Here is a 23,947-nt window from a genome sequence, read left to right as displayed (position 1 = left end):
AGAAATTAATAATTATGTGATGCATGGAGTTGTACAGTCAGCCTCCAAAAGAGCCCCAAAGATGGATGCCAGCCAGCTGTAAGAGTGAGAAACAAAGACAAGGGGGTTTCAAACTGACCCTTTGACATTAGCCTGGCATGAAACCTGCTATGTTCCTAGCAGAAGGAAAAAGGGAAACAACTGTTGAGGCCTGCAGGAGGGGGGCAGAAAAACTTCATGGTTCGAGCAAAACAAAAGCACAAAAGGGAACAAGCTGCTAAGCATGAGAGAAAACAGCTCAAGTGCATTTTAAAAATGTGCATTTCAAGATGCATACATTGAGGGGGGAAACCACATATTGAAATATGTGTTTTGTTATAAGATATGTATTAAATAATACAAATATTAGTGGATTTTTTAAAAATAAGGAATTGCAGCTTAATGCTGAAGTGAGATGGATGGACTTCTGAATAAGCACATGTGAAATTGATATGGACAAGAAATAGACTTATCCATCCATACCTAATTTTGCTTACCTTCCCACCTGGAGAAGAGTCCTAGGGAACTCGAATGTTTGCTTAGTAAAAATGAGATATAAACTTCCCTTTGTGACATTTTGTTTTGTTAAGGTACTACTAGCTTGTAGCTTTTGCATTCTTTACCCTCCATGACAACATTGCATCAAAAGAGAGGCCCTTTGCCCAGTCTGGGTAGCAGCCCCCAGGTCTCTTGCATTACTTTCAAAATGTACATTTTGTCTCATCCCTTGCATAGGAAGGAATGATTGCTACCTTCTGAACAGATAAGGTAAAAGTTAACAAACTGTACAATTACGTATTAAGTAACGATTAAGATATACAAGGAATCATATGATGAGGAAAGACTAGTCCTAGCTGCAGACAAGGGAACAGAACACACCAGAGGGCAGTATTTACTAGTCATTGTCACTTTTACTTGCCATGTGTATTTCCACTAAAAAATACCTTTTAAAAATTTAACTACTGTGTCACTTAGTTTTTAAAGATTAATGAAATGTCTCTTTTAGCTCTTAGCCCTTTTAAAGACTAATACAGTTTTTGAGTCCTACCTGTGTTCATGACAATATGTGATTGCTAGTCTTTAATGCTTCTGTTGCTCAGACACAGAAAATATTTAAACAAGACTGCATGCTCAAAATCATTAAGAACAGATTAACTATGCCTTAACTAGGAAGAGATCCTGAACATGCATTCTGACTTGTAAATTTAGCACACATCAGTGGATCATGTGACATAAAGGGAGAAAGCTTGTAGAAGTTCCCAGGTTCTCTACCTAGGGCTGAAAAAAAGTTTCCTGTCTAAAACCCTGGAAAGCTGCTACCAGTTAATACAGCCCAAGGATCAGTGGTCTCCCTTTGATGATGGTGCATGGAATGATTAGCCTGATAATCTCCCCCACTCCTTACCTTCAGTGAGATGCATCAGTAGGATTTCATGCATAACATATAATGTTGTGCATTGTATTTTATGCAGGTTTATTCAAGTCAGTGTCGCCACAGTCATAAAGGATTATGTCCCTGTACCTTAAGACCATGTAAGGCTGAAGTCAGCCCAACTCTTTGTTGGGGTATGCCCTTAGCATCATAGTAGTTTCCCTTTCATGGTCTTTAACAGCTGGGTTAGGGAGAGGGCAAAAAGTTAATTCACCGCCATCCCCCTTTCAATCAATGTTTGGTTGGGGTATTCTAATCTGCAGTGGTGAACTGGGAGTACAGAACCAAATAACCGCAGTTGTTAGTCCAAATGAATACAAGATTCAATATAACATGTGTCCCATGATTTTTAATTATATTATTTTAAATGTAAACATACTCAAACCTGACAAACGAAACTGAACATAAAAATATTTAAAACTGCATATTGTTTTTGCCAACTTTTGTTTTATTTCACATATGAACCATGATAAGACTGCCACCAGTGGTATTTTGTTAGATGCTTGTTGTGTAAACTCCAGTGAAGTAGTAATTTCCTGTTTCTGAAGGTGATAATAACTATCAGCAGCTCTAGGAAAACAACACAGGTAAATATGACAAGTGATGCTTAAGCTCTGTAGGTTGCATATACACTTTCAACTGATTCATATTACTGATGTGATGTCTTTTTCTGAGGGAAACAGTAGTACTACTAGTAATAATAATAGTAGTAATTTCTCATTTCTTACTCCTTCTATTCCACAGTCCTGCTCCAAGGCCCAATGACCTCTCTCTGCTTCCAGATTGATCCACAAGCCAGCTGTGTCAAGAGACAACAAAATTTTCATGTGACCAAGCCAGGTAGGCATTTTAGTGGCGTTACCTTAACAAAGAGACTGGTTTGACAAGTAGAGCGCTCCCTTCCCATTTTACAGATACCAAACTACAAACTTGGAGACCCACAGGCATAATCCAAAGCAGACCTCCCAGTCCTCTAACAATACTGTACTTTTGCTTCAGCACCTTCTTAGGACTGCCCGCCCTTTTTTTGGTTTGTCTGACAGTTTGAAAACTCTGTAGAAGCACAGGAGGCAAAAATTGTATTTCGGACATGAAGACATTGGGAAACGGGAAACACTTGCACTTCATGTGTCTCCTACTCTTTTCAGTAACTTATATTCCATGATGTTTTGGGAAACCAGTGTTTTGTAACGGTATTTTAAGAAACCTGGCTTGCAAGTGGGTTTAACTGTAAAACACCCATGCTGTGCCCTCACCAAGCCCTAGCTGCAAAAGAGCAATAGAAGGGACTTTTGTTTTATCTCTAATTCTCTCAACAGCTTCCTGGGAGCAGGGGTTGTTTGACAACACTCCTGAACCAAACAATAATTTCACCTCACCACAAATTAAAGCTGTTCAACTTCATAACAACATTTATAAAAACAACTGTTAACCTTTTTATCTTCATCTGCCAGAGGAAAATTGGAAGGTGACGAGGCGAGACTCCACGCTCCCCTACAGACCTCCAGGCAGGTAAGATTTCCTAAAGTGGTCTAGGAGTTCAACTGAAAAAGCAACAACAACAACTGTGCATTCTCCACTTATCCTGACAGTGGATATCACAGAAAATCTCATTGAAATGGATAGAGCAATAGATGGCTAGAACATATTCAAAGACAAAGCTGTATGAACAGCACCTGCCATTTAGAAATGGTACAAAGTAAACAGCTAATGAAATCAGAAAATTAGGACTGAATTGCAATATGGCCCTATGCAGCCAGTGGAGGCTGGTCCATTGGAGTGAAGGAAGCACAGTTCCACTAACCTCAGTCTGCCTTTATACAGCCCCACCTGACTCCTCCTTACCTACAACTAGTAGGAACGTTCCTCCTTCTTAGTCTTTGTGTTGCCTTTTTAAAATAACTCATCAGGGAACAGGCTGTGGACCACACTAGACTTAGTTGGCTGTGCCTGACTTTGTCTGCTTTTGGCCTCCCTGCTTTCCACCCTACCAGCCCCAGTGGGTACCAGGCACTACTGTCTCCAAGAGTTATGTCCATTTGGCAGGATAGGATGGCTGCTTTCTCCGACTGCATCTGCGGGACAGAGATATTTCAGCATAATGAATTTAAGCCAGCATAGCGTAACTATTGCACTGGCAATAGGCTGGGCTAGATGGAGCCTTGTGTTGGCAGAATATGGCAAGGATGGGATATGGGCAGAACTGGAAGTATGGCAAGGGAGGAGCACGACAGTGGAAATCCTACATTCTTTCAGAAGTTCTATGCTCCCCTTCTTGCTGCAATAGCATAATGCAGAGGTGGGGGTCTATTTCAGCATTCCTTCATGGGCAACCTTCTGAGGACCTGATACCAGTGGTGGATGTGACAAAAGTGGGTGTGTTGAGACACATACCACTCTCCATCCTCAATCCAGACAAGCAAGAGATATTATTCCCATTCAAGGACACATTCCAGCCAGGTGCAATTACTAAAAGGGGCACAGTGCAGCAGGCCAGTGAAGGATGTGGTCTATGGTTTGGGTGTGGACTGGGCCAGAAGAGAAGCTTGGGAGGTCACATTTGATGACTCCAGATCCATAGGAAAAGATTTTGAAACTAGTCAATATGGCAATTGATAGTGATGTTCATAGGAAACCTTATGAAAGCCTTTGGCAATTGGTATATCTGCCCCTTTATTTATCATGACTGAAATGCATCAACCATTTCCTTTAGCTCAGCATTCATCAGGACAACACAGTCAACCTGATGCCCAGGAAATAGCTATTTATTATTAGACTGAAAATGCTTGCTACAGTGTGAGATTTTCTTATCCTTTGCTGAGCTGGCTGCAATAGCAACACCAAGAACATCTGAACTGTACATAGGGATGCAAGCTTTGAAATGATAGTGGAGTGCTTTTTTACGGGGCCATAGTTTTTTTAAAAACTATGGCAACCTGTTTACTGAGCATTCATCCTTACTGGTTTTCACATAGTTTGTATGGAGCTTATACAGAGTTTGTGTGGAGGTTATAGCCTGCTGTTTATTGAGCATTCATTCTCATTTGTTTGCGCAAAGGTTCTATGAGATCACATCAAGTCATTGTTATTCCAAACTTTCAAGCACAAGGGAGAGCAGCATAAGAGTGCCTAATCCACTTTAATTGTGCTATTTGTCAATATATGATTGGGGTGTGTGTAGAACATGGGCAATTCTGTTTGCATTCTTGTCTACCTTGGTTCCGGACCAGCAGAACTGAACTACTCCTATAGTAATATTCATTCTGCATCTCTGCATATGTTATTTTTTTTAATCAGAAAACCTATCAAAAAACTTTTCATGTGTAATGGATGGGGTTGAATGGGGTTGAAAAGCATAAGGGAGTACAGTGGTACCTCAGGTTACATACGCTTCAAGTTACATATGCTTCAGGTTACAGACTCCGCTAACCCAGAAATAGTGCTTCAGGTTAAGAACTTTGCTTCAAGATGAGAACAGAAATCGTGCTCCGGCGGTGCAGCGGCAGCAGGAGGCCCCATTAGCTAAAGTGGTGCTTCAGGTTAAGAACAGTTTCAGGTTAAGTACGGACCTCCAGAACGAATTAAGTACGGTACTTAACCTGAGGTACCACTGTAAGGTAAAGGTAAAGGTACCCCTGCCCGTACGGGCCAGTCTTGACAGACTCTGGGGTTGTGCGCCCATCTCACTTAAGAGGCCAGGGGCCAGCGCTGTCCGGAGACACTTCCGGGTCACGTGGCCAGCGTGACATCGCTGCTCTGGCGAGCCAGAGCCGCACACGGAAACGCCGTTTACCTTCCCGCCGGTAAGCGGTCCCTATTTATCTACTTGCACCCAGGGGTGCTTTCGAACTGCTAGGTTGGCAGGCGCTGGGACCGAACGACGGGAGCGCACCCCGCCGCAGGGATTCGAACCGCCGACCTTTCGATCGGCAAGCCCTAGGCGCTGAGGCTTTTACCCACAGCGCCACCTGCGTCCCAGGTACCACTGTAGATAGGCCCTAATTAGCTGGAGGCTTTCTTTCTTTCTTTCTTTCTTTCTTTCTTTCTTTCTTTCTTTCTTTCTTTCTTTCTTTCTGTGCCCTTCGCCCCTTAAACATGTAAACAAATCACAGATGGTAGAGTGCTGAAAAGCTGTCATTCTGGTTAACTAACTGTGTCAATTGACTCAAAGAAAACAGCATGGTATTAATAGAACAAATCCCTCAAAGAAGGCAAGAAGCTGAAGTTTACCAAATGACCTGTGTATTACCTGGGCATATATATTAACAGATGAGACCTAGAGGCCTAGTTCAAATCTTGGTGAATCAGGAAGGAAATTTTGCTGATATTATTTGTTAGATGCCTCATAAGCAAGTTCTCTAGGTGCTGAACCATTTACACAGCCATGCTAAGTACTTGATGGCTGCAGTAACTAGTCACAATCTGCTTATGTGAATAGATACAATAGCACAGACAGATCATTCATATCACATCTAAGCCTGGCAATATAAGACATTCTGGTCATGGGTTAGCCCTTGGCATCCTTGGGCAGCTGCAGGAGCCAAATGGTGTAGCAGAGGCCAATGGTGCTAACACCTTCCCTTGGTCTGTGAGTCATCATTTTAAATTGCTCACAATATTCTTTGGAGCAATGCTACATACAATGCAGAAATTTTTAAATGGTATCTTGCTGCACACACCTGGTAAACCTGTGGCAGGAGCCCAATGTCATAGGAGAAGCATTCAACTCTAGTCAAGGACTTGCCCTGATTACATTCTGCCTGGGGAAAGTAGTCAAGTTGTGAGTTCTGAACAGTGGCGTAACGTGGGGGGTGCAGGGGGGGCCGGCTGCACTGGGCGCAACATCTGGGGGTTAGGGTTAGGGGGCGCAAATCCACGGGTTAGAGGGCGCAAATCCATGGGTTAGGGGGCGCAAATTACTTGCCTTGCCCCGGATGCTGACAACCCACGCTACGCCACTGGTTCTGAAAAGCTTGGAGGTTTTCTAGAAGAGAAAGAGGGAATGCTGCCTCATTGTTTATCTCTTTGTTAATCAACTGACTTCTTAATTTGAGTCATTTGCACTTAAAGGTGCCCATCATGTGTACAATAGCCAAGGGTAGATAAATCATATGGCATGTGTATGAATGCATGTGCAATCTATCCCAATTTCTAACTAGAGGGAGTGCAATTACTACATTTGTTTCCTTAGCAATGGCATCACCATGGAGAAAACAAAGGACTCTGCATGTTCCCACATGCCGTAAGAATCATTTGGGCACAGTAGGAACACCTCTTCCTGGATCTGAAGCACAATAAGCACATGCACGTTCACAATGCCATTTATATGGCAACAGAATGCTATGCAGTCTTTCAGAAGACATTAATAGATCTTTAGATATTACTCATTACATTACAATATTCAACATTTACACAAGAAGAGCCTGCTGGATCAGGCCAATGGCCCACTGTTCTCACAGTGTCCAACCAGATACTTGTGGGAAACCTCAAAAACAGGATTCAAGCACAAGAGCACTTGCCCCTCCTGTGGTATCTAGCAACTGTTATTCAGAGGCTATTATCTTTGATAGCTCTCTCCTCCTTGAATTTGTCTAATTGTCTTTTACGGGAGGGGGGGGGGTTCCAGCTGGAACTTGCCAGAATTCAGTTCTGGCACCTCTCAGGTGGACGCCATTGCCATTCTAAGAGAATGAGAGAGGCATTCATGGTGAGTTCCGGCACCTCTTTTTCTAGAAAAATACAGTCATACCTCAGGTTGCGAACGTGATCCATACAGGAGGCATGTTCGCAACCCGCAGCGTTTGCAACCCGCAGCGCCCTGTCTGCGCACGTGCGTGACATGATTCGGCACTTCTGTGCATGCGCGTGACATCATTTTTGCATTCCGGTACTTCCGGGTTCGGTGCGGCCCGCAACCCGAAAACATGCTATCCGCAGCGTTCGCAACCCAAGGTATGACTGTAGCACTGTTCTTTTAAAGCCCTCTAGGTTGGTGACGGTCACTGTGTCCTGTCAGAGCAAGTTCCATAGTTTAACTAAGCACTGTGTGGAGAAGTATTTTCTTTTATCTGCTTCATACACAGAAGAGTTTTCAGAGATACACAGTGTTACATTGGTCCTCTGAGAATTTTGCTGTTATTTGTGACATAGCCAGAAGTATATAATCACTATCAATCTACCCCATTGTTTCAAAGGTTAGATTCTCACACAACCTATTTTGCCTTTAGCTCTGAGTTTACTGAGTACTGCATTCCTAATGTTCTGTCACACTCCAGTAGCACCAAATATGAGTGTTCTGTCACAGTAGACTCAGTGCTGTTTACCTCACGAGCCACATTATTATCAAATTAACTCACAGAGCTCTGCTTCTCAACCTGTTTGAGTGCTGAGTAGAGAAGGGTAAGAAATTTATTTGGTTCCCTTTTGTGCAGGAGTCTAGTATACCCAATCCAAAGTTTCTGTTTTGCAGACTGGAACATAACTCCCTGCCAGAATGCCCTTTCCCAGAATTTGCAATATACTGTTGGTGCACAAAAAGTCCCCCCCCCCCACAAAAAAAACCCCCACACACTTTAAAGTTGAAATGCAGATTTTGCTGGCGAATACATTGAAAAGTTTGCATTTTAAATAGATGGGGTGGATTTGTTGTTGTTTAGTCGTTTAGTCATGTCCGACTCTTCGTGACCCCATGGACAGATCTATCCATTTCGGTTCTCCCAGTTTCTCATTTCTTCAATTTTTAAATTCAGTTCTCTAATTTTTAGTAACATCTTTCATTATTTGCTATTTACTATATTCTTTTTTTTAATTGTGTGTTAAGGGGGGGAAGACCCACAAAACTATGTCCTCTAGAAAAGGGCAGAACAGCAGGAAAATTGATGGTTTCATTGTAACCAGAGACAGATAAATCCCCAGCCTCCAGGTGAATATGTTGGTTAAATGTTTAGATTAACTCATTTGATTGAAACAATTGGTGCTGAAGGAAGCAGCCGCACCCTCTTCTGATGAACTGCTATCTCCTTGTAAAATTGCTGGGCACCACAACTTCCCTCAGGTAACACCTGCTTTCTTTGTTGCTAGTTAAGCCCATGTCAAAACCAAGCTCCCTTTACTTAACCTAGCTTTGTTTTTGTTTTTTTAAAAAGCTTTTTGATCCTTAAAAGACCTGGCAGAGCTGTAAGCAATAGCAATTACCAATAATAAGGGCTACATTTAGAGTCCTTTCCTCAGAGGCACTGATCCTTGTAATCCAATGCACACCAAATGAGGAGAAATTGCAAGTTCTGGAATATAAAAAGAGTCCCACTGGATCAGAACAGAGGTCCATCTGGCCCAGCATCCTGTTTCCAACACGGGGCAGCCAGATGGGTCTAAAAAGTCCACAAACAGAAAATATAGACAACAGTCCTCCTTCCCCCATTGGTTGTTTGAATCTACAGCAACTGTGTTTCCTCCAAATGTTGCGGTCTCGTCTAATCCCATGAAATAGCCACAGAAACCTCTATCTTCCATAAATGTGTCTGATTCCCTTCTAAAGCCAACCAAGACCAGCATTATATCTTCTGGCAGCAAGATCCATAAATTAATGTGATTTATGATTGTGTGCTTTCCCCCCTTTTCTTCTTCTTCCTAAATCTGCTCCCATCAATTTAACCAGGCTACCTTAAATTCCAGGATTATGAGAGGTTAAACCAAATGATTAAAATACTACATGGGGAAAACCTTTAAGCCTGTCAAACTTGGGTTTTCCTATGTAGTGTTTGGATGTTTCATTAAACCCATCGTTGGAAATATCAGAGTACTAAAGCATCTCATTTCACTGGAAATTCTGGAGGCAGTGTGATTTAGCTTTAAATGGGGTTAGATTTTATTATGAAACTGCGTATTAACAGCTGACAATATTGAAACAAAATCTCAGAATGAAAATATTATAATTTCCAATGGCAATGTGCAGTGCAGTATATCTGGAAGTCACAACAAGACTAGCATAGCTAAGTCAGCTTTAAATGTCCAAAAATGCAAAGTCTTGTGAATTCATTCTATTCATTGATCTGCTCTCTTTTTCTGCTGCTATAACTCTTTTATTCTTCCACCCAGATCTCTGTAAAACAATGTACTATCATGTCATTAAGCAAGCACTAAGGAAATCGTTTTGCCAAATGTACTTTCCCGGAAGGATTTTTTTCTTAGCATTAATACATTTTCTCGTTCTCTCTTGTTTTATGGGTTTGCTAGTCGTGTCAGGAAAAGATGCTTAATGTCAAGATATTCAGCTCAGCTCTTCTTTGAAGGCTTTTCTAACCTGATGCTATCTAGCTCAAGGATGAGCAAACTTCAAACTTGTGGGGTCAACTTTTTTTTCATTAGATCCCTGAGATTCACCAACTGGAGACAAGTGATTGCATAATTTCCAGACAGGCAGCTAACTAACTGTGTTAGTTTGTTGCAGCAAAATCAATCGGTACATTTGCAAATAAATGCCTATGTTGGAAAAGAAGCCTTCATTGACCTCTTTCCCAAGCGCTGTGTCCCTGGAATTTCTCACCTCTCATAGAAGTGGGGTGAGCATAACAGTATTTTCTGTTCCACCACAGAGAACAATTTGTAAAACTTTTTCTTTCCTATTTAGGGAAATATTTTACTGAACAAGGCAACAAATCATTTTACTGGCATGGCAAGCCTGTTAGATGGTTGTAAATGGAGTTATTGGTGAAAGGGAATGGCAGAAGAAAGATAGCTGCAATCTTCAAGTCTCTGTCAAATGGTAGTAGAATTTGCCTGGAATGAAGCATCACAACTTATCTGACATTCTGTTCTGTCTCCTCTTTTTATTTGCTTTTGGTTCCCTGATAATGAATCTGACTGACGTTGCTTTCATTTTCTGTTCCAAGGGTTATACAAAATATTTCTTCCTTCCTTTTAATGAGAAGTCTTATCATCTTTACTGGAAAACTATGGAATGAATTAATCCATTTTGCATTACTTTCTATGAGAAAGTGTGCCTTGGTTTTGGAATGCTTTGGTTTTGGAACAGACTTCCGGAAAGGATTAAGTTTCAGAACCAAGGTACCACTGTATTGACCTATTCTTCCCTAACCTGAGCTGGCTAGAGCTTGTGGGAACTGTAATTTAAAACAAATGGAGGGCACCAGGTTGTGGAGGCTGGATTGTTGTTGTTGTTTAGTCGTTTAGTCGTGTCCGACTCTTTGTGACCCCATGGACCAGAGCACGCCAGGCACTCTAGTCTTCCACCGCCTCCGGCAGTTTCGTCAAACTCATGTTTGTAGCTTCGAGAACACTGTCCAACCACCTTGTCCTCTGTCATCCCCTTCTCCTTGTGCCCTCCATCTTTCCCAGCATCAGGGTATTTTCCAGGGAGTCTTCTCTTCTCATGAGGTGGCCAAAGTATTGGAGCCTCAGCTTCAGATTCTGTCCTTCCAGTGAGCACTCAGGGCTGATTTCCTTCAGAATGGATCAATTCTTCGGCAACCAGCCTTCTTTATGGTCCAGCTCTCACTTCCATACAACACTATGGGGAAAACCATAGCTTTAACTATATGGACCTTTGTCGGCAAGGTGATGTCTCTGCTTTTTAAGATGCTGTCTAGGTTTGTCATTGCTTTTCTCCCAAGAAGCAGGCGTCTTTTAATTTCGTGACTGCTGTCACCATCTGCCAGTGATCATGAAGCCCAACAAAGTAAAATCTCTCACTACCTCCATTTCTTCCCCTTCTATTTGCCAGGAGGTGAGGGGACATATACTGTTTAAAAGGATGTTATTGGATTGTCACACTAATCCTGTTTACTTTTTAGCACCAACTAACAACATACTTTGTCACTCAGCCTTTTGCAGGCATTTGATGAATGAAGTCCAGTTGCTAATGAAACTGCATTAAGTCAGTTTTTCAGTTATGTGTAGAGTTTTTAATTGTGGTATTTATTTCTGGTTCGTGTTATTTGAGTTTGATTAGTTTGTCCCATGTTTTTATAATGTAATGCACCCTGGGATCAATAATCGATAAAGGGTGAACTAGAAATTAAATGAATTAAAATACAGGCTTCACATGATTTTCTAGATGGAAAATGTAAGATCTGAAGTAGCCATTCATAATGGACTTCAAAGGCTGAACTTTAATTTCACTTCACATGCTAACAGAAAATTCTGAACTCACACTGGAATTGCCTCACATAGAAGCAAACCAAGTCAATATTATGACTGGGTATAGAAGACATAATAATAAATGATCATGTTCATTTGAGTCTTAGGGGAGGAAACATTTTATCTACGAAGCTCCCAGTAGCAGACAAAAATATATGTTACAAGTGTCAGGTAGAGATGTTATAAAAGTGCCTTGTAACAAATACCCATAATATCCTAAAGGGATATTCCTAGTGAGCAGGCAGTAACTTGTCCTAGGAGGCAACAGCAGGCATGGAGGAATTTCAGCAATGCTTCCAATTGCTACATCTTGCTGTCTGAAAATGTAAAGGCACCTTAGAGATGCAGCCATAAATTTACTTAGCTTGTAAATGTCATTAACTGTGTTCCATATGGAATTAATGATGGATGAACTGCCCTCATGTCAATTCAGAAACGGCTTGGATATTATGTGCTTTCTTGGTAAATGTTTGGGAAGAACTCATCTGCTTCTGAGAGTTCTTTCCTGCCTTGTAATATTGCCATATGCTCTCCAATACAGTCACGAGGTCAGTGCTCTGTGGCTGATGCTCAGGAGGCAATATAATAAATATATATATTGCCCTTTGAAAATTGTTCCAAATGCCATCATTGGCAGACAGCCACTTGGAAATCCAACCCCCTCAAAAACAAATACACTAAGAAACAAGAGAGGGTATCATTTCTTCCAGAAGTGAAATCATGCTCTGAGTTCCAACCCTTAAATTCTCAGAACAGCACCATCCATTCACAAAATGTGGGTATCAGCAGGCTCCAATGATCTCGGAGGTTTGTGGAAAGAAATTTAAAAACCCAAAACTATCCAGTGGAGTCTGAGCATGCTCAGGGGGCACAGAATGCTGACCGATGAGAGAAATGAAAGAAAACAGAATAACTGGGAAGATGGAGGAATGGAGGTGAGAACCTTCAAACGGGGCATGGCTCCCTGGCTGGAACCATAAAGAGGACTGGTTACAGGTCCTATTTTTTCATCCAGTTGGCTGGTTGGTTAATCTTGTCCCACAGTCATAGCAATCAACAAGTTCAGTGAGATGAAAGAGTTTAATGTTCATTTTACACATGAATCAAGGCAGTTGGGTTAGGGCACCTGATGGATTGAACATTAACTGTTTATATTCAGAAACTCATTTTACATTCTGAGCCAGAGAAGAACTTATTGAGGACATGTTGGTTGGTTCATAATATCTTGAAGCATTGTGATTTGGACAATTCACATTCCAAAGTTTGACAGAATCACTACATGGAAACCTTTAAGCTGGATTCATCTTTGGTGTGACTGAGAGGCTTAAAAGATAATATACTCATTGTTAAACTAAAACAGTCTGTCTTCGTGGAAGTAGAAACATATCATTGCTTCAATCTTATTTTTATTCTGTCAGAGTACAATTCCCCTGTCAATGCTTGTCATGTTTCAAGGTTAAACACCATTCATTTGAAAAATAACATCAACTACAGGACTAACATACTGCATGTGGCCGTTCTAAAGAAAATAAATATAATTCAGATCTGAAATTCATTGGCATAACCAGTCATAGACCTCACTTCTAAGTGTCTTTATATTTTGCAAGTGAGAAAACCATATGAACAAGCTGATGTTGATTTATAGCTAATGTGATGTTTGCTGTCATGTCTAATAAAAGAGGCCACAGAGCTAGCTGAATATCAATGTTGAAGATGTACGTTTTTGGTGTACAAAGCATAGAATTCTGGCACTCTAGAATTGCCCCTCTGTTAATATCACAAATTAATAGAGCAGCAATTCCAGATTGACAGAGTATTCTAGTTATATAGCCCCTTTGAATTAATGAACAAATTAATGTGTTAATGAGAACAATCAGAATATTAACTTATGTTTATGGTCAAATAAATATTTCTTCAAATTATTGAATGGGTTATGTACCATAATTGCCTATGTTCACAAAAAGCATTTGTCTACTTTAAGGAACACTTCTCTAAGTTTCTGAACAAAGCTAAGAATTGAAAACATAACGGAATGGGCTAGTGTGTATTTAAAGAATATTATGATGGTGGCTTTTGGAAAGGTGTTTCAAGGTCTGTCTGATCTGCAAACAAATTTAAGAGTTGTGACAGAAGCCAGCTTAGTAGCTATAGAGATGGTATTTTGGCCATCTCAAATCCTGCCTGTTTAGACTATGTCTATGTCATTCATCTGTGGATAGCTCAGTCGGTAGAGCATGAGCGTGGATTTGAGTTCACTGTTGGGCAAAAAATTCCTGTATTGCAGGGTGCTGGACTAGATGAATTTCGTAGCCCCTTCCAAATCTACAGTTCTATGATTCTGTGACCCTTGAATCCAGTAGCAATCTAGACACATAGCTGGACCCTGCAGAGGTATCAGCTATGGAGCTGGATCAAGCACAAGGTTCTGAGCCAGCTGATGGAGATCAGGAGGAGCCACAAGTTCCCCATCTTTATAAAATGCCTAATGCTGTCTAATTGAAAGCAAGCCAATGAAAGCTAGTGTTAAGCACTCATTTTCCCCATAAACATTGGATATTCCAGTCAAAGTAATTTTCTGAACTGTGAGGAGGTTCAAGCAAAGGTTCAAGCAAAGTGCTACAGGTAAGAAAGACGGGATACCTGAAGGGGGCTTGTGGCTCATTGTCCTATGGTGCTGCAGTAATCAACTTTCAACATGTTCACTCTTGCCTTTCTGGTTTCTTTTTACAATACACCAACCAAAAGCTTGGGGGGGGGGGACAAGTATGAGGAGAAAAACCCATAGGTGATGCTTTTTCATCCCCCTGGGCCAAAGTCATTCCTAACTGGTGGTCAGGAATAGCATAAACTATACTTCAGGAATGTAACACAGTTTTGTGAGAGCCCCTATTTTTATAGTTTAGAAATCTGAACCAGTACGTTTGACACGAGATCTTGACAGATCATCTGAACCTTCTTCCAGAATTAGGTTTACACTATTTTTATTTTTATTTCTTGCTTCCTGCTAGTACTTGTGCCTTAGAATAAATGTATGTAGGAGATCATGGCCAAAAAAAGAGGTGGGGGAAGAAAGAAGCCCTATGACCAGATGTTTTAAAGTGAACCCTGAACCATTTTTCACACACACACACACACACACACACACACACCCCGCTGGCCAGAAGTAGGGCCTGTTATTTATCTAAGCATGTCAATGTGCTGACAGAGTACCAAAAAGAAAGATGGTTAGCAGAGCTCCACAAATATACTTTGTGTGTCATTTCCCTGAAGGCAGAAAGGTGAATGGGTCAATCACTAGTGAGGCATTTGCTTTAGGGCTGCAACATTTAGTCAATTAATCAGATTACACTTGATTGATTAAAAAGGTGCCCCCAATTAAGCAGGCAGCAGATTTTACTTTTTTAAAAGACAGCTTGGTTATTATTTTTAGTACAAGTAAACCGCATGTGGCATTAGCTATCTTAGAAAAGGCATCTCTGTTCTGAGTCTGTCCCTCAGGTTCCTTGTCCCTCAACCCAACTATTGTATTTGAAGATATTGGTACAAAAGTTGGGTGCCTGCCCCTCTCTCTGCTGGACAGTGGCAAGAGCCCCTGGGCTCCCAGGTACCCACACAGGGATGGAAGATAAGGCAGAGACTGTTGTGCTTTAAGAAAGATTGTTTATTCACCTATTTACACCTTCATTCTGCATGGAGGAAGTCCAGTTTTTGTGGCATGGTCACTTCAAGAGGGAGCAGCCTGCAGCTTGCTTCCTCCAAAGATGGATCTCAGCCCTTTTTCTCCCTCTCCTTCTTCCCAGAAACAAATAACCAAAATACTAGCATTTATTAATTTCTAGTGTTTACTCTAAATCTATAACAATATTAATTACATTTAGTTCATGTATATTCCAACCTTCTTCCAAGATGCTTAAATTAGGTCTATATCCTTCTTCCCTCCTTCCACAGTTGTATCCTCACAGTGACCTGGCCCTCTTCAGGTATTGAAAAAATTCATGTAGGGGCTCAAACTGGGTAGGGGATGTGTGCACCTATGTTAACGCCACATCCAACATCCCCATGGCTTACCGCCATTTGAGGAAAAGGCTCTGAATCATGCCAGGTATGAGACCCCAGAAGGCAGCCTCCACCATTTTCTCCTTAGAAGTGGGAGATGATCAGCAGTGCCTCTTATTCACTGAGAGGCTGCTGTGGAGGCACCATAGGGCGTGCTGAGGAGGAGGCAGATCTGCTGCCCCTGTGGATCCTGCCACAGAAGGCAGTTGTCTCAGTTTGCCTCCATGGACATAGCCAAGAGGGGCAGGGGGGCAGCTTCCCTCCCAGTCATTTAAAACAATCAAAATACTTAAATAACTGACCAATCATGTCAGTTCTGCCCAACCCCAACAAAACTCCTGGCTACGCCCTGAGCAGGGGGACTCAATAGGAGTCCTTTTGCAATGTTCTGAATACCAAAAGATTGCAGGTTTAAACAAATCAGTATGTGCCAGTATTAGGGGTGGGAGAGCAATTTGTTCACATATAAAGGCTAACCCACCTAATTTTCACTTTCCAAAATAACAAGTGGACTGAAATACAGACATCCTTCAAAATTCACACATCTCTGAGTTTTGGAATGCAGTTCTCCAGTCAAATAATGTGCACAAAAATGCATATATTGGTGAAAAAGATATACAAAAACTTTCACTTCCTTTATCCACATCATCAATCAAACTGTTATGCCGGGAATTTTATTAAACTCCAGTAAAATTATTTAAAGTGTCAGAAATTTGTAAATGGTTACAGATATACTTGTTCTATACTTCCACCTGCTGGTCAGTGGAGATGGACAAAAAGAGGCAAAATAAACATGGCATTGGCATATAGGCCATTCTTAATTTTCACGCTGCCTGCTGTCAATATTATTCAATGGAAATCACACATGGAAAGAGATATGTTATGCCTTTTGAGGCCCTGTTCCATAAATAGCACAACAGCAACAAGGGGGAAAAAACCCCTCAGTATTTATATACTGAGAGATAAAGGCAGGGCATTTGATCTCACTTGTCCCTTTGATGCATATTTCCTTTTGTTGTATGAATCTCAGTGGTGCTTGTCTGTCACTTGACTATTAGAACAAGGCCCTAATTCATCCTTTGCAAAGATCAGACACTTTCCATACCCCACCTAATTTGCCTACTGCACAAAAATGTGTGTAGATAAGCATAGAGAAAAATAATTGAAGCACAGGGAATAGGATTTTAGTGACTTCATTCACAGCTTCTGTTACGGGATGGGGATCACTGACATATTTTGCAGAGCAATAGATCTGCTCCTTTGCAATCCAAACCTAAGCAGGCTTAGGTGGACTTAAGCATTGATATCAATGGGATTTACTTCCATGTAAGTATGTGTAGGCTTGCAGCTTGAGAGTGTAATTTTAAGCACACTTGGCAATTTTTAATCCCAGATAGAAAGGACTGTTGATGAGTATCACTCAATCACAAAGATCTCTCTCTCTCTCTCTCTCTCTCTCTCTCTCTCTCTCTCTCTCTCTTTTACAGTGTGACTCAATGCCCAAATGCAACTGTGTGCATCAAAAAGCTAGAAGCAAAAGGAACATAAACTGAAAAGTGGCCATACATCAATTCTGAAGTTAGGAACACAGAAAACTACTTTATACCAGGTCAGTCTATTTGTCCATTTGGCTTAGGGCCATCTAATCTCAACTGGCAGCAGCTCTCTAGGGTCAAAGGGAGAGATGAAAATAATTGTGAATTTGTTACTGTCTGGTTTTAGTCCTACTTTGAATTAATATATTTTTAAGTGGCTTAGAAGTTTTCTGTACAAATAGATCAAAAGATAGCATACAAGGTTTTCAGCATATCAAATGAATGGTATTTTTTTTATTTTTTAAAAAAACCTATTTGCAGTGTCTTCCAAAAAATATATGAATCAGGAATCAGCAAAGGCTAGTAAAATTATCCTACAGAAAAATAATTCTAATATGAATATTCAGACATTGACTGAAATACGGTATATGTGGATGTTCTGCTATACAATATGGTCTACAAAGGATCGTAATCTCTTCTTCCTCTAGCCACTACGTTATTCCACTTCCAAACTGAGCTTCCAAAATCTAAACCATGTTTCTGATCTTTCAACTTTCTGCCATGAGGCAAATTCAAGTAAAGTTATGTGACCTCATAAAACTCTTAGAATACAGCCTGGAGCTCAGACTAACCAAGTAAAAGTTTCTTTACACTGCCATTGATGGATTGTGCTTAACCAATTAAGCAAAATGCAGAGTGTACCTACTTGATTGTACATAAGACTAAGGGGTGCGCCTGATGATATGCTGAATGTGTAGCATGAAGCTGCTTCTCCCTTTTTTTTACTTTTTTACTAATTACAGGTGTGGGGGCAGGAACCTTCCTGGGAATGCAGCATGCTGTGAAGGTATGCTTAACTCTTTTCTCCCCAGCACAACCAAATCTAAAATCCATTCCACATGATTAGAAATGTGGCAATGGGAAGTTTTGTTCTAAGCACTCTAGCCTTGGGGATGACAATTTTAGTTCCAGTCACACTGGGGAGGGAAGAGATAAGCCTCTCCTTGCCATGCTGCAGTCCTGGTAAAGACTGGGGAGGGAAGACATACCGTATTTCTCACTCTATAAGATGCACCAGACCACAAGACGCACCTAGTTTTTGGAGGAGGAAAACAAGAAAAAAAATATTCTGAATCTCAGAAGCCAGAAGCCAGAACAGCAAGAGGGATGAGTGCACAGTGCAAACAGCAAAAGACATAAGTCTCACCTCACCATGTTGCATTCCTGGTAAGGATCATCCTGCCTTCCACCCATTTTGGCACCTGCAATTGATAAAACTAAAGTGTGAGAGAGATGCTACATGCAACACATTAAGCATAATATGTAGGTTTTTCCCTTATCAGGACATGCTTCTGGTTAGGATCAGAGTGTAAATGGAATTTAAGTAAAGTCAAGCATATACACGCATATTTAAAAGAGGGATTTTCCCAACCGCTTTGTTATAGAAAATGAACTGCAGAGGTGTCAGTTTCAAAAGTTTTCCTTCTTTCATCATCTGGCACTACCGTGAAAGTTTGCTTCTTCTGAGTGGGTTAGATTAGACAATTGCATAGTATAATGCACAGGCACAGCTCTCTGGTAGAATCTCATTCTGTTTTAGTTTTGAGCAAAAGCTAAGCTTTCTTGACAAAACAACTGCATCATCACCTCACAAAGCATCATTTGAAAGCCAGGGGTACTTTGCAGACCTTCCAAGTTTCTCTCTTTTCCAGGTACAGTCCCAGATTTACAGGAGCTGTTCTGGATTCTGATTTGATTCTGGAACGTCCCGCTTTTCCTCAGGTCCCTATTTTCATCAGAGAAATGTTGCAGGGTATGGCTTTGGGGTGTGTATATGTTTATCTCACACGCGCACACACAAACACACTGATTCTTGGGGACCACTGTAAGGATGGAACAGTAAATTAGGACTGTTGAGTAAATGATACTTGGAGATGGGAGGCTTTACCAGGCAGAATCAGAAGTAAAGCCATTGGGTCTGGGGCTCAAGTTGAAAGGGGGCCTCTAGATGTTGTTGTTATTTTTTGTCATTTGATAAGTTTCAATACCTGTTTTTATGTGCATCAGACCAAAATGTGACACAAACTCTCAGCTCAGAGCTGCAAATTGAAGCAAATAAGGAATGTGGTTTGGTAAAAGAAATACTTTTTTTTGTTAACTGATACAGATTTTGTCATATTAAAGAGTTTAAAATATTCATAAATATTACTTAAAAGATACTGGTTCTGAAGGCACAAAATGATGAACCACTACTAGCTGCTGGTTAAATCAAGTGTTTTGGCAAGGCAACGGCGGCAATGGCTCACCTCTCCAAAAGGGTATGAGAGAACCATACTCGCAAGCGACATGCACTGACCACATAAACTGACTAAAGTGTGGTGCTGAATTTTTATTAAGAGTGATATACATAAAACTGACTTAGGTTGACCACACATGGCTGCAAAATTGCAAGGAGCTTGGTTTCTTAATTTAAAAATAAATTAAAAGATTAGCATTTTGCTACTGAAAGGGCAAAAGCTAAAAAGATTAGCAATTTGCTTTTATAAATTCCGCCAATTAAAAAGCTCTTTCCTGATTACTGTTAACAGGAAACGTCTTTCCTGAATACTTAGAGTGATGTTATCATATTATAGTACAATGAATAGCTAAGGATGCCTTGTGCACGAGTTCTGTGACCTTTGGAGACCTGAGGAGACTCACATACTAGGAGTTCATTAAGTCATGATTAAAGGGTAAAAGCTCACTTGACTGCACAATTCTCGGACTGTAGGCTGTTCCTTGAACAAACATTCTTGGCAAATAGCCCCTTCTCACCAAGTTTCTGTCAGCAAGGGAATAAATGGGTTTTGTTTTGTGTTTTTTCCACATTTGGGGGAAATAATGTTGTTCTTCGATCCGAATACACTACACAGCTTCTCTTTTGTGCAAAAGAAAACAACCCTCCTCTCATTTAAACTAATTTATAACTTTTGAGCTGAGATTACAAGCCTGAAAATGTATTTGTTAGGCATTCAGAGATTTAACTGTAACAGCCTCTCTCCAAGTTGTGTTTAAAGCAAAGTTGCCTCCCCCAAATTCATTATAAGATTGATTTGCTCATGTCAAGGGTCCATGGCAGACAAATACAAATACAAAAACCAAAAGGAGTACCAGTAGTCAAAACTGTATCCAGTCTGAAATGCTCAATTTCAACAATAACCTACTTAGCAGTAAAACCCTAAACATATTTACTCATAAGTAATGTTTATGGAGGGACACGGGTGGCGCTTTGGGTAAAATCTCAGTGCCTAGGGCTTGCCGATTGCATGGTTGGCGGTTCGAATCCCCGCGGCGGGGTGAGCTCCCGTCTTTCGGTCCCAGCTCCTGCCCACCTAGCAGTTTGAAAGCACCCCTAAGTGCAAGTAGATAAATAGGTACCGCTTTATAGCGGGAAGGTAAACGGCGTTTCCGTGTGCTGCGCTGGTGCTGGCTCGCCAGAGCAGCTTCGTCACGCTGGCCACGTGACCCGGAAGTGTCTGCGGACAGCGCTGGCCCTCGGCCTCTAGAGTGAGATGGGCGCACAACCCTAGAGTCGGACACGACTGGCCCGTACGGGCAGGGGTACCCTTACCTAATATTTATGGATTTTTTGTAAACAACTTAGAGGCTTTCTTAACAATCAAGCAATTTTGTTAAATAAATCTAATGGGACCCACAGTGCGATTCTAACAATATCTGCTCAGAAGTGCTACTGAATTGAGGGGGTCATTTAAGTGGAGTAGGACTAAAGCCTTATCCCTTAGTAATTGTGTTTAGGAATCATAGGTGTGTCCACTCAAAAGGAAGTTTCATTCCGTTCATTGAGGCTTACTCCCAGGTAAGGATAGGATTGCATCCATAATGTATTACATGCATATTAGAATTAGTTTTCAAAGGAACTCATTTCTAATATTTAATCAGGCACAATGTAAGCATTAATAATTGTAGTGAGATGCTATTTACTGACCTTTTAATTGTAACAAAAGCAGAGTAGGTTCCTACTCTTGTGACTCTGGGAAACTAAGCAGGGGAACCGGGTTCGTGTCTCCGCTCCTCCACATGCAGCTGCTGGGTGACCTTGGGCCAGTCACACTTCTGTGAAGTCTCTCAGCCCCACTCACCTCACAGAGTGTTTGTTGTGGGGGAGGAAGGGAAAGGAGAATGTTAGCCGCTTTGAGACTCCTGAAGGGGAGTGAAAGGCGGGATATCAAATCCAAACTCTTCTTCTTCTAAGAGAGTTTGTGTACTGGTCCAGTAAACGCTTCCGCTGCGCAACCAGCAACAGTTCTCTTTGCAGAGCATTGATTAAGTCCAGTGCAGAGATTCTTGTTGCAGTACAAGCTTCAGAGTCTCAGCAGCAAAGAAATAACGACACAGGGAAGCCTGTCTTTCCAAAGACAGGTTTATTGCAGAAAGATAACAGAAACACCTCCGGAGCTTTCAGACATTTTTGCTTCACGCCCCCCACAGGCAGAGAAAACAAACACTCTTTATATACTGAGCAACTTAACAACTTAACGAGCTTGACTACTTAAAGTCACATGACATTGCTAACTTGCCAGTGTCTTAGGTTTCACACCCTAACACCCCCTCTCGCTGGCAATACAAAAACAAAATTACTTCAGACCCATTTCTTCACAAAAGTTTTCATGCCGCTGAAACCCAAGCGGTTTTGTAAAACCATCAGCTTGATTTTCATGACTGGGACAGTAATTTAATTTAACAATTCCTGCTTTTACCGTTTGACAAACATTTTGAAAGCGGATATCCAAATGTTTTGTACGACCTTTAAACTGCCCATTTTGTGCTAACTTAAGACACGGTTGATTATCACCCCATACAGTGATTGGAGTGATGGCCTTTTCATACATCTCTTGTGCCAAGCATTTGTAAAATTCTAGATCTCTACATAACTCAGATAAGGCACAGAACTCCGCTTCTGTTGATGACAAAGCAATCAGGTTCTGTTTCTTGGATCTCCACCCAATCAGAGAGTTACCAAATTTTATTACACAGCCAGACACTGATTTTCTATCCTTTAAATTTCCCCAATCACTATCTGCCCAACAAGTAATCTGTGCTTGTCCTTCAGAAGATAATTCAAGGCAAAAATCTTTGGTGTATTGTAAATATCTTAACACTCTTTGAATTCCTTTCCATGCATTTACACTAGGTTTTGAAGCTTCTCTGCTGAGTAAGTTAACAGCGTAAGCAATGTCTGGTCTACTCCATTGCGAAAGATGAAGTAAGCTTCCCAGTGCTGACTGAAAGATTTCAGCACGCTTGAATTCAGCACTATCCTTGAACTCATTGTCTTTTACAAAACCCATTTCCATTGGTGTTCTAACACCTGCACACTCCGTCATGCCAAACTTTTTCAACATTTGCAATATCTTGCCCTTTTGATTCAGTAGAAAACTGCCATTTTTGGTCCTATCTATCTGAACACCAAGGTAGACCTTTACAACACCAAGATTCTTAACTTTGAAGTGTTTATTTAACTCTTTGGCTAGTTTTTTTACTTGTTCTTGTGTCTTTGAAGTATAAATCAGGTCATCTACATAAACAAGCAAAGATTCTTGGGCATCTCCTGAACCTCTGAAATATAAGCAATTGTCAGCCTTGCTCCTGCTAAAACCAATGCCTACCAAAACGTCATTCAAACACTCATTCCAATTATGAGCAGATTGCTTGAGTCCATAAATAGATTTATGTAGTTTCCATACCTGATTTGATTTACCAACTTTCAATCCTGGCGGTAGCTCCATATAGAGCTCTTCAGCCAAGTCTGAATGAAGATAAGCTGTAGAGACATCAAATTGATTCACTTTGAACCCTTTCTGAGCAGCAACTGCTAATAGTGCCCGAAGGGTTTCACTCCTTGAAGTGGGTGCATAGACTTCGGAATAATGTAACCCCTCTCTTTGCGTAAAACCTCGAGCTACAAGCCTTGCTTTGTACTCTGGTTTCCCCATCGCTGTTGTCTTTATCCTGTACGCCCACCTACAACTTACTGCCTTGGTACCTTCTGGCAGTTTGGTGATGGAAAACACACCCAGTTCTTTCATAGAATTCAACTCTTTTTGCATGGCCTCACGCCACCTACTGGCCTCCTCCTGGGGTAATTGCTCAACCTCCTCAAAACTTTCAGGTTCGCAATTTGCCAAACCAGCCCAAACACTAATAGCTTGGTACCTTTGTTGGCACGCTTGGAACACCTTAACAGTTCCTGGGATGTTCCTTCAGTTTCCCCCTCTGACCCAGAATCACTAGTCGTCACCTGTTTATCACTAGTAGTTGAAGAACTTTCTGATTCTGACTTTACACGTCTCTCTTGCTGTACGGGTGAACTTTTAGAGCTAGAAGATTCTGACTTTACTGACTTGGGTGAACTAGACGATTTCTCACCTTCGTCCTCAGACTCAAATTCCTCAGCCTGTTCTGGAACTAATGCCTGCCCTGGGGCCTGAGTTTCATTGTTACTGTTCACCACATCAAATAGTATGTCAGGATTTCCATGAATTTTATTCCAACCATCCTGTTCACAAAATTCTGCACTTCTGCTGATTGTGATTTTTGTTTGATTGCCTTCTACATTCTACATTCACAAATCTCCAACCTTTTGTGCTTGCTTGATAACCACAGAAAAGCATTTCTTTAGATCTAGGATCGCCTTTCCTACGTTGTGCCCTAGGCACCAGCACATAAGCACGACATCCAAAAACTCTTA

The 23,947-nt window shown here is 41.1% G+C and overlaps 1 protein-coding gene across 8 annotated transcripts in view; it reads left to right on the top strand.

Moving 5' to 3' along the window:
• The window catches only part of LOC307223514 (uncharacterized protein), a 135,837-nt gene extending 118,572 nt beyond the window's left edge, over nucleotides 1-17,265 (top strand). For 6 of the 8 annotated variants that reach the window (XM_079989527.1, XM_079989531.1, XM_079989529.1 and 3 more), the window contains 3 exons: nucleotides 2,195-2,290; nucleotides 2,905-2,962; nucleotides 17,152-17,265. In XM_079989527.1, coding sequence (XP_079845653.1) covers nucleotides 2,195-2,290; nucleotides 2,905-2,962; nucleotides 17,152-17,212 — 215 coding nt within the window. In that variant the 3' untranslated portion in view covers nucleotides 17,213-17,265. Of the gene's footprint in view, nucleotides 1-2,194; nucleotides 2,291-2,904; nucleotides 2,963-3,766; nucleotides 3,800-17,151 lie in introns of those variants that run through there. The other 2 variants (XM_079989528.1, XR_013842111.1) reach the window with 2 other exon arrangements.
• Nucleotides 17,266-23,947: the final 6,682 nt, after the last annotated feature.

The sequence above is a fragment of the Podarcis cretensis genome, assembly GCF_951804945.1.
Source record: "Podarcis cretensis genome assembly, chromosome: 9".
NCBI classification, from domain to species: domain Eukaryota; kingdom Metazoa; phylum Chordata; class Lepidosauria; order Squamata; family Lacertidae; genus Podarcis; species Podarcis cretensis.
Note: the sequence above shows the minus strand (reverse complement) of the source record. Positions and strands in the feature narration are given on the sequence as shown.